This window comes from Phoca vitulina, unplaced genomic scaffold (genome assembly GCF_004348235.1).
Source record: "Phoca vitulina isolate PV1807 unplaced genomic scaffold, GSC_HSeal_1.0 scaffold87, whole genome shotgun sequence".
NCBI classification, from domain to species: domain Eukaryota; kingdom Metazoa; phylum Chordata; class Mammalia; order Carnivora; family Phocidae; genus Phoca; species Phoca vitulina.
Window position 1 is genome coordinate 1,129,955 of NW_022589790.1, and position 11,075 is coordinate 1,141,029.

The 11,075-nt window shown below is 43.6% G+C and overlaps 1 protein-coding gene across 5 annotated transcripts; it reads left to right on the forward strand.

Annotated features, from left to right (window-relative positions):
- The first annotated feature begins 868 nt into the window (after positions 1 to 868).
- HNRNPH1 (heterogeneous nuclear ribonucleoprotein H1) lies at positions 869 to 10,121 on the forward strand. Of its 5 annotated transcripts, XM_032395706.1 has the most exons (14): positions 869 to 954; positions 1,437 to 1,565; positions 2,886 to 3,041; positions 3,253 to 3,396; positions 4,965 to 5,103; positions 6,043 to 6,221; positions 6,305 to 6,376; positions 6,433 to 6,566; positions 6,717 to 6,852; positions 7,252 to 7,311; positions 7,404 to 7,493; positions 8,170 to 8,262; positions 8,731 to 8,780; positions 9,377 to 10,121. In XM_032395706.1, exons 2-13 carry the CDS (start codon positions 1,469 to 1,471, stop codon positions 8,778 to 8,780), a joined length of 1,350 nt encoding a protein of 449 aa, XP_032251597.1. In that variant the 5' UTR covers positions 869 to 954; positions 1,437 to 1,468; the 3' UTR covers positions 9,377 to 10,121. The 5 variants fall into 5 exon arrangements, with proteins under 5 accessions (XP_032251597.1, XP_032251595.1, XP_032251598.1 ...); XM_032395704.1 differs by lacking the exon at positions 8,731 to 8,780; XM_032395707.1 differs by lacking the exon at positions 7,404 to 7,493 and having other exon boundaries at positions 7,252 to 7,341; positions 9,377 to 9,872.
- The last annotated feature ends 954 nt before the right edge of the window (positions 10,122 to 11,075 follow it).

The window sequence follows — 11,075 nt, forward strand, 5'->3', positions numbered from 1 at the left end:
TGTGCCGTAGGCGCACCCGGGGAGACCCGGGGTCATCTTCCCAGTGTCTCCACCTGGGAAATGCATCTAACGGTACCCACTTGGCCTTGGAAGAATTGAGCGGGAACCCGCTCGAACGAGCGGAGTCTGGCGCTCACGAGGCGCAGCGGGACGCGGCGTCCGGCCACCCCTTCTCGTGCGAGCGCCCCGCGGCGTTCAGGGCCCGCCTACCCCGGGGCGCCGCAGCGGGGGGCGCGGGGTGCGAGTTCGTTAGGGCAAAAGCGGGGTACAGGACTGAGGCACGGGCACGGGGACCCCGCGCGGCTCCGGGCCCCAGGCCCGACGGTGGCAGGTAAGGGGAGTGGAGGCATACACGCCTCGGACGTGCTCCTGGTGTTGCAGCCCCCAGGAGAGGCCCAGGTGGTCACGGGCTGGCTCTAGGGAGAAAAGGGGTACAGGAGGCGCCAAGGCAGGGAGCGGCTGTCCCTTCAGGTCGGCCCGGGGCGCGGATAATAGGCTAGGGAAGGGGTAGGAACACGGCCACCTCACCACCCACCTCACAACCCAGAGCGCGGGACTGCCTTACATACGGTCCCTACGGGGAATTGATTGCCGCCATTCCCCTCCCCCACTCTGGCGGGTAAGGCGACGGAACGGTTTGAAGGACGACGCATGCGCATGAAACTAAATCGTAAACCAAGTTCAATAATCGCGGGATGGCGCAGGCGCAAAAAAGCCCAGCGGGTTTATAGAGGTGGGAGGGGGATGAGCCCCAAACGCATGCGCATAATAGTGCGCCGGCTAGAGTGGGGGCCGGCTCATGAAATTACGCATGCGTCTGAGCTCTGTGTGACGCAAGGGGGCGGTGCGGGCAACTAGCTGCGCGTGCGCAGAGCTTGTTCAAAGGGCCTTATTTAGGTTGCGCAGGCGCCTGCTGGCCATTTCTTCTCAGCCACGCCGAAGTCGTGCGTTCAGGTGAGTGTTTGTGGCTCTGTGTTTGCCGCCCAGTGGCCCCCGAGGATGCCATTTTTGGGAGGATTGCTTGCCCCGAGACCTCTGTAGAGCCTGGGGGGCCTTGGCAAGGTGCGGGCTGCCGCGTGGAGCCAGGAAGAGCTCGCCGAGTGGCGGCGGGGCCGCCGAGGCCTGCAGGCCGCGCCGACTCTATTGTGTGAGATGTCGGAGGAGGCGGAGCGGAAGCGGCCGCCGCCATTTCCTTGCCTCCACGCTGGCGCTAGGCCAGGGCCCCCTCGGCTTGGGGCAGTGGCACCTGGTGTCCAGAGCGGCTGCGGGGGCCTGGGCGCAGGCCGAAGGGGTGTCGAGTGTTGGAATCGCCGGGGTTCGGGCGTCCGCACGGGCTCGGCTCTTCCTCGGGCCCCGCAGGCCGGCGGCCGCCTCGAGCCCGGAGGGCAGTTTAATGGGATCATTTCCCCAGTCTGACGCTCGTCCCCCGCCTGCAGTCTGCGTCGACGCCAGGACCCACGAGGAGACGATGATGTTGGGCACCGAAGGCGGAGAGGGATTCGTGGTGAAGGTCCGGGGCTTGCCCTGGTCTTGCTCGGCAGACGAGGTGCAGCGTTTTTTTTCTGGTGAGTTTGAAGCGGAGGCGGGAGTTCGCCGCCGGGGCCGGCCGGCGGGCGGGCGGGCGGGCGGTCGAGCCGGGAGGCGGGCGTGCCAGGGCGGGGCGGGCCGGGCCCGGGGCGCCCCCTGGTGGGGCGCGGGCGGCAGCCGTTCCCGCTGGGCTGCTCGCGCCTGGCCGGGCGCTGTTACGCAATGGAAATTGCGAAAGCCCCGCCCGCCCTCCGAGCCCTCGGGGCGGGGGGAGGGGGAGTGCGGGCTCTGGAGGATTTTTTTGTCGTCTTCACTTACTCTAAGCACTAGTGTTTCTACGGCTGTCTTTTCGAAAGGATAAATGGGATTTCGCTTTCCATCCTGGGAAAATTGTCCAGTTAGCTGGGCAAACAATACGTTTTGCAAATCCTTAAAGTATAACAATTTATTCCCAATTTCGGTGTGTCCTTGAAGTGGGGATTTTGACTTCAGAAAGTTAAAATGTCACTTCTTAATTTCAGAAAACTTTCCTAATCAAGATTTGGTAATTGTGAAGAGTTTTTGCCCATCTAGTTCTTGATCTGGCTCACTTTACAGTTGAGGACACTGAAGCCCAGGGAAGTTCACTTGCCTGTGTAGCTTTTTTCCAGTATGCAGGTTTCCTGAATAATTTCTACCAAAATGTCCTTGTTCTTATTGTTAGTGTGAGTTTAGCCTGATACAGATATATTTGGGAGAAATTTGCAGGTTTTGGAAGGACACTTGTAGGATTGACCTATTATCTGAATTTAGCATTGGTAACGGAAAACGACCTGTAAAACGAGAACCAAGTACACTGGAAGCCACCTTGCAGTGAGCAAGACTGGGTTTGGCTTCAGCTGTGCAACTTGGAGCATTTTAGCTTGCTAACATTGATCCCCTTTTAGGTGAGTATTGGCCCTGCAATTTGGATTCGCAGGAGAAATTGTATGTTGCTGCCAGTAAGGTAAAACCATCAAGTGCCCCAGACTGAAACTTGAAACCAGACTCAGAAAATGGCATAAAATCAGAGTCCAGACTTAGTTTATGAGAGGTTACAAAGGATGTTCAATGGAGAGGACTTGGAGATAACTTTAAGAAATTGCTTTGACTATTGGATTTTCTTGATGCAATGGGAAGGTGTCCAGAGAATAAGAAAGTTTGGGGGAAGATAAGTGCTTAAGTACTGGAAAGTGGCCCTGGGAATTGGTACTGTGGGTCATTCTAGGCTTTGTAGAAGCTCTGCTTTGTAGCAGGGGAATAAACAGGCGTTTCATCTGTATCACCCAGAGGTGGTTTTTTAGTTTTAAATTCTGTATTAACGGTTGTTTTCTTTCCAGACTGCAAAATTCAAAATGGGGCTCAAGGTATTCGTTTCATCTACACCAGAGAAGGCAGACCGAGTGGCGAGGCTTTTGTTGAACTTGAATCAGAAGATGAAGTCAAATTGGCCCTGAAAAAAGACAGAGAAACTATGGGACACAGATATGTTGAAGGTTTGATTTATGTTGCCCTAGTAACAGTAAATAAAATATTAAACACCTAGAGCTCTATCTTACCCCTTCTGAATTTTAGGTATTTGACCGCATGGAAATGGTCATCTAAGGGAGTTTATGGCAGCTCTTCCTAGATTATCTAAAGACCTAGGAAGTCTGAACTTTGTTCTCTAACTTTCCAAAATTGACTAATTCTAAGCACCTCTTTCAGTATTCAAGTCAAACAACGTTGAAATGGATTGGGTGTTGAAGCATACTGGTCCAAATAGTCCTGACACGGCCAATGATGGCTTTGTACGGCTTAGAGGACTCCCCTTTGGATGTAGCAAGGAAGAAATTGTTCAGTTCTTCTCAGGTATGTAGTTGTGTTTGATGCTGAGCAGTGAGTTCTGGCAAGCTTCTGGCAACATGTGATTTAATAGACCTTAAAGTCCAGTAGCTTAGATACTTAAACAGGTGTGAGTATGTGCAGATGAATTAAATGTTTTCTTCTTCCTGGAGACCTTCAAATAATTTAAGCCCATCTTAAAGGTGGAAATTAAGTACTTCCAAAATGCTAAGTTTGCCTATATTTAGTGTTGTAGTTCAGAGTAGATGTTTGAGGATTGTCCTCGACAGCTTAACTACTTTCCTCACAATGCTGTTCAGCAAAGTACCAAGTAAAGGTAAGATTCCTTAACGTTAGATTAGTATCAGTTAGGTGGTTGTAATTTATGGCAAGCGCCTATGTCTTAAGACACATTGGGTCATGGGCCCAGAAATGTCTCTAATGGTCTAATTCTCTTTATGGGGGGAAAAAAAACCCACAACAACTTTTATGGTTGGTTTAGCCAGGGAATTATATAAACTTACTAAAAGTCGGTCTAATGTAGGAGTAGTTTGAATGTAGTCTCAGTATCTGAAATACAGAAAGTGCTTTGAAATTGTTCTGGGCCTAAAGTATTTGAATGTTTTTATGCTGAAGAGCTGATAAAATTGCATGTTTAGCAGAATGTTAGATAACATATTTTAAGTAACTATTTTAATAATCATGATGTAATAAAGTGGGATTAAGAACAAGAAATCCTTTCATGGTTCAGTGTAGTATGTATTAAAATCTTGACTTAGATATGTTATCAAGTCCTAATACTTTGCCAGAATTTTTGAAATCAAGTCTGTTTTGATTGTTTTTGTCTAAATTGGTGAGAATTGAATGCTATCTGTCAACGTTAAATATGAACATAATTTCATATCTTCTAGGAAAGTGCTTTAAGCCCTTTTTGTAAGCTTGGGAATGTATCCACGGAAAGGATTTTTCATAGACGGAATTTCCAGAAGTGAATCATACTACTGTTAGAGCATAAGAGTGCATGATTGTGCTGTGTAGATCAGTTGTTTGTTGAAAAGTTTAGATTGTATGTTTGTCAATTATATGACTTAAGCAATGTTTCAATTTGTATATAAAATGTTTAAATGTGTAATTTTTTTAAAAAGTTGAAGTTCCACTAACTTAAAACATTGAAATATAAAATAAGGTAAAAGGTGTGTTTTAAGTTTAGTAACTGTTGTATTTAATGCTTGAAACTTTATTAAATTCTTCTGTAATTCTCAACATTAATTTGCATAGATTAGAGTGTTAATTGTTGAATTCTTAATGCATCCTGTGTTCAAGTGTTTTGTTTTTTGTTTTTTTTGTTTTTATTTTGTTTTTTGTTTTTTTTTCTTTTACATACTATGCCATGGGGTGTGTTAAGAATTGAGTTATACTTTGTAATAATGGAACTTCATATTATTACAATGCATATGTAAAGAGTTACTTGTTGAAAGCATACCGTTCACCTAAAGTTAAAATTCTGGTTTATTTAAAGCTATAAGAAGAATCATTTTTGGGCTTGTGATGTTAATATTGCCCCCCTACTGGGGTTATTTGTCCTTGGGTTGAAGGGTTGGAAATCGTGCCAAATGGGATAACATTGCCGGTGGACTTCCAGGGGAGGAGTACGGGGGAGGCCTTCGTGCAGTTTGCTTCACAGGAAATAGCTGAAAAGGCTCTAAAGAAACACAAGGAAAGAATAGGGCACAGGTGGGGATGGATGGTTGGTTGGATTTGTCACTTTTCTTATGGTAAACAATTAAATCCATATTCTCTCTGCTTAGAAGGAAGAAATCTATTTTCTAGTCCCAATTGATTGATGTTTTGCCACAATTTTCAAATTTCCTGTGTTAAAGTCCCATAATGCATTGAGATGAAAGTTTAGGTTTTAAAATTGTCCCCAGTTAATTTGATCTCCCTGACAATATTGTAAGATTCCTAATTCTAATCACTAGAGTTGAGAGACTATGGCTTTAAAAAATGTTAATGCAAACCTGGCTTTAGCTGTAATAACACCCACCTAGTAAATTAATATTACCATAAGAAAATGTGATACTTTCTGATCTTGTTTTTAAAGTTGAAATGCAACAAACTTTTTCTTGCTGTATAAATATTCTGCATATGTATTAATAAGCATAGCTTTCAAGAAATTGTCACAAAAGGTTTTATTCTCTTTGCTTGTGACTATTTTTCATTGAAGCATGCGCTTACCTATGCTGATTCCTACTAAAAGCATAGGCCTGGGGTATTATTGGCGAAAGGAAATGTGTAGTGTGGGCTAGACTGTTGGTGGAGGCTGGCTTTTTAGCCCACTTGCTATACATGCTGCCAACGGATTTAAGACATGAAATGTTGAAAGTTGAGTGGAATTCTTTCCCTCCTAAGACATTTATAGTACTCCTCTTTACCCCTAAGGTTGGGCTCTCTGCCTCAGAGGAGTGACTTTTACTCTATAAATTTTACATTAAATCTTAAAATTGAGTGAATTTCTGGTCATTGCCTATGCAAATATAAGAAATCTGGCTTTAAATATTAGTCAGTTTCATGGCTATGACTACATTGTTTTCTTGTGTAACTAAGTACCTGTATGAAATGGACTAATGTTTTCTCTCCCCTCCCCACCCCTTTCCCTCATGAACAATGCTTTAGGTATATCGAAATCTTTAAGAGCAGTCGCGCTGAAGTTAGAACTCACTATGATCCACCACGAAAGCTTATGGCCATGCAGCGGCCAGGTCCCTATGACAGACCTGGAGCTGGCAGAGGGTACAACAGCATTGGCAGGGGGGCTGGCTTTGAACGGATGAGGCGTGGTGCTTATGGTGGAGGTACGTGAGGCCGTGCAGGCATTATAAGCTCTGTTCCTCCTGTAACTGTTTTCATTTGGTTGATTGTCCTTACTGTCTTTCAGGTTACGGAGGCTATGATGATTATAATGGCTATAATGATGGCTATGGATTTGGGTCGGATAGATTTGGAAGAGGTAAGGTAAGAATTGAATTTCTCAGCTGAAGGATACTTACACTCTTGTAAATCTAGACCTCAATTACTGTTTTTCAGGAATGTCTGACCACAGATATGGGGATGGTGGCTCTACTTTCCAGAGCACAACAGGACATTGTGTACACATGCGGGGATTGCCTTACAGAGCTACTGAGAATGACATTTATAATGTAAGTGTCGGATAAATTTACGAGGTGTCTGGTTCAGGATAGCAGTAAAAACTTGGTTTTTATTCTAATTAGGTGAAACAGGTTTAAATTGTGCTTTTTTTTGGTAACGGTGGATCTTTGACTTCGTTCTCTGAAATACCTTGTATTTAGTTTTTTTCACCGCTCAATCCTGTGAGAGTACATATTGAAATTGGTCCTGATGGCAGAGTAACTGGTGAAGCGGATGTTGAGTTTGCAACTCACGAAGATGCTGTGGCAGCTATGTCAAAAGACAAAGCAAATATGCGTAAGTGTGGTTTTAAGTATCTTGGGGTCTCTGTAACAGATGGTTGGAATGACCAGTGTTTGTGATAGAGAAATAGTACGGATGCATGAGAAATTTGTTCTCCCATAATGGGTTAGTTCTATGGTGTGTGTTTAAAAAGCGTGTGGGTTTTAAAAATTAGTGTGATTGAAAAGGGGTTTGTGGTAACGTGGACTTGAAGTATATCCTTAATTGACAAACTTAGAACAATTTAGATGAATGTTTAAATCAAAAGGCTGGTGGTTGAAACCAGAGTAAGCAGCTAGAATTTTTTTACCAAAAGTATTTGAAGTTCACTGATCTACTTGTTTAAGAACTTAAAGTGCTTATGTTTTTTCTTTTACCAACAAACATTTTCAAACTTTTTTTTTCTCATTTCAGAACACAGATATGTAGAACTCTTCTTGAATTCTACAGCAGGAGCAAGCGGTGGTGCTTACGGTAGCCAAATGCTAGGAGGCATGGGTTTGTGTAAATATCACTTTAGTGTCTTTTTTTTAAGCTAACCTTGTATGCCTTTTCTCTCATTTCAGAACACAGATATGTAGAACTCTTCTTGAATTCTACAGCAGGAGCAAGCGGTGGTGCTTATGGTAGCCAAATGATGGGAGGCATGGGCTTGTGTAAATATCGTTAGTTTTTTTAAAAACCAAAACATTTATACCTATATAAGTCGATTATATAAGTTAAGTTATAAGGAGTTTAGCATAATTAAGTTAGGCAAAGAGATTTCGATTTGAATTTTGTGTCTGGCTTATTTAGATCATTGTGAGTTAAATAAAATTGTTTAGATAACTAGTTTTTAGTAGTTTTGGGGGAGGGGACTGCAGAAACTAGTTGAATTGTCTTAAGTATGAAGTAGAAGTCTAAAATTAATACCTAGTTAAAAGCACAAGGTCAGTAAAGTTTTGGGCATGGTTAGTTGGGCAGAATTAGATGTTCAGTGATAACCTGTGTATGACATAACCTTACTGTATCAAATTATTGGGGGAAAGCCCCATTAAATCCCCCAGTTAAGCAATATCCTAAGGTCTTCTCAGAATGCCTCTACTTACGGAATCATGTGGATTTAGTCCTGCTGATGTGCATACTGTTGGCCTTCTGGTTTATAAATGTTTGTCTAGTTCATGTGATGGATAGAAAGGTAGTTTGGTCATAGGCGATAGGCAGAAGGAGGCAGAGGGTTATAGAGATACGAGATCAAGACTGGAAAATGATAGATTTAGAATTACAAGCCCGGTACCACCAGGTACCACATTACATACGGAACAAGGTCCTAATGTTCTCTTAACTTAACAGCAAACCAGTCCAGTTATGGCGGCCCAGCCAGTCAGCAGCTGAGTGGTGGTTACGGAGGCGGCTATGGCGGCCAGAGCAGCATGAGTGGATATGGTAAGTGTGCTTTTTTATATACTTGAAATAAGTTTTAGGCAGGTTTCTTTAGATGGGGGAATATGCAGGCTCCTTTTTGGTGAAAGTGGGTTAATAAATGTTTGCTTTTGATCCAAATGTAACTTGTTCTATTATTAATAGCTTAATTTTTGGAACCAATCATTGGGAGGGGGAAGTGTTCTATAAATTAAAATTAGTCATTGCAACTTGGACTAATGTCGAGCCAGAAAACATCTGCCTCCATTTATTAAACAATTAAACTGTTGATTTTTTTTTTTCTGTCTTTTGGTTAGCATTAAATCCATTTTAGATGGAGGGAGAATTTAATAGTAGAATGGTGGTTGGGTTTAGGACCGTATTTACTAGTCAGTTTTATCCTAGGATTGTTTTTATTTTTATTTTTTTTCAATTGGTCTAAAGAATGGTGATTTTGGTATTATAGTCTTACCCTACAAAATCCTTTTGCAGACCAAGTTTTACAGGAAAACTCCAGTGATTTTCAATCAAACATTGCATAGGTAAATATTTTCTCAAAAAATATAATTTAAATTCCCAATAGCAAATACTGATATGTTGTAATAACACTTTCTATAGCAGTCAATGGCTCTGACTTAACTCCATGGAGGCTGCCATTTTGGGCACAGTGAGTTGCCTTAAGTCCCAACTTCTGTCATCTCACTTCTTGCCCACCATGAATAGGAAAAGCAAAGAGACTGCCCCCGTCCTCCCTATTCATACATGCCATTCGATGGACACATTGTGAATGTTTTATGGTAAATTTTTTTTTAAAATGCTTTGCTTAGCTTTAAAAACAACATGAAGTAATTTTTGCAATTTTTGAAAAACACTAGTTTTCCTTTAAACTTAATTTTCTATGTTGATCCTGAAGCATCCGATTAAATGGTAGCACAAGAGTCTGGCAAGTTGGTACTGCAGAGAAAAGGGGTTAATTGAGACTTGTTTGGAGTCGGGAGTCCCCTTTCCCAAACATGCTTCTCGCCACTTGGACAGCAGCCATTTGTACTCGTATACTTTTTAAACTTTTTCTTGGAATGCTCTGTTTTGACTGATGATCTGATGATTCTGCTGACTTGTCACATTGCTCTCTCTGCAGGCAGCCAAGGCGCAGTGAACAGCAGCTACTACAGTAGTGGAAGCCGAGCATCTCTGGGCGTGAACGGAATGGGAGGGATGTCTAGCATGTCCAGTATGAGTGGTGGATGGGGGATGTAACTGATCCTGATCACTGACTCTTGGTCAACGTTTTTTTTAAAAAAGTTTAACAGTTTTGCAATACAAGCTTGTGATTGATGCTTACTCTAAGTGGAAATCAGGATTGTTTAAAGACTTAAGGTTCAGTATTTTTGAACACAAACATTCATCTAGGATGTAACAACGGAGTAAACTATAACTGTTAAACAATTTTCAGCTTTTCTCTAGTTCTATTGTAGGATGTACTTAAGCAGCAAGTGTATTTAGGTTAAAGCAGTTGAATTATGTTAAATGTTGCTCTTCTACCACATTACATTGAACACTGTTGGGATGCATGTTGAAAGACATGCTTTTTTGTAAAACTCAATATAGGAGCTGTGTCTACAATTAAAAGTGAACACATTTGGCATGTTTGTTAATTCTAGTTTCATTTAATAACCTCTAAGGCACGTAAGTTGAAGCTTTTTTTTTTTTTTTTAAGTTAATGGGGGACTTTGAGACGCAACACCATACGTTAGGATTTTGGTCTTGGTGTTTGTATGAAATTCTGAGGCCTTGATTTAAACCTTTCCTTGTATCGTGATTTCCTTTTAGGTGTATTGCGCTAAGTGAAACTTGTCAAATAAATCTTCCTTTTAAAAACTGCACTTTGTCTTGTCTGTGCTTCAGTGTCATGTGGACTGTTTCTTGGTGCTCTCTTCCTGCCTGGGGCGTAGGTGACAGTGGCCCACGTCTCTGGCTGTGGCAGAGAGGGTCGGCAGCCTCCTCTTCCCTCCAGTGCAACTGAAGGTAAATGGAGCTTTTGGGGGCCCTTGTGGAAGGGCTGCGTGTTTGGCCTGGCTGCACAGGACCTAACCCCAACTGCCCTTGCTAAGCGCTTGCACAAAACCCAGGGAGAGGTGGCAGTACTCTGACTGCATGTTCTGCATGTCCCCAGAGGCCTGCGGCAGGCATGGCTGAGAAGGCAGTGCCCGAGGCAAGGGGGGCCCACCGGGAACTGCCCCTCCCACTCTGGTGGCTTCCCTGAAGTTTTGCTTCCATGGGGCATGGGGGAGGGGGCCTTGTAGAAGGAGCTAGCTTCTAAATGGCTTTCAAAGGGAGTCTTTCGGTCTTTGATTCCTAAAGATCAGGTTCACTTCGGGGCAGAATTCATTCCTTATAGTTCTGGAGGTAGAATACCAAATTGCATTTCTGAGCAAAAAGGACTAGTTTAATTCTGTAATTGGAATCCACCTGTTTGGGTAGAACTCTTGACAACTCTGGAGTAGCTGGCATTAAGCACTTTTTAAAGGGATCATCCCCACAGTCCCTTCAGTAGATCTGATCTGAAGCCATTTTCACTGGCTGTGACAGTGCTGAAGATTCTCTCTGATGTCGGATGAGGTTTGCTTGGAATCCCGTTTCTAAGAGTCTGTAGAAGGCAAGATTGCACAAATGTGCATGAAAGGCCCTGCAGGCCCTACCCTGCTCCATGCCCTCCGTCAGGACTGGGTGCACCCCTGTGGGCTGGTGCTGTCCTACGTGTGCAGTCGGGCTGGGGTACAGAAGTGGTAGACTTGGCATGTACCCTGTAGCTGCTCTTCTGGTTTAGAGAAAATCGT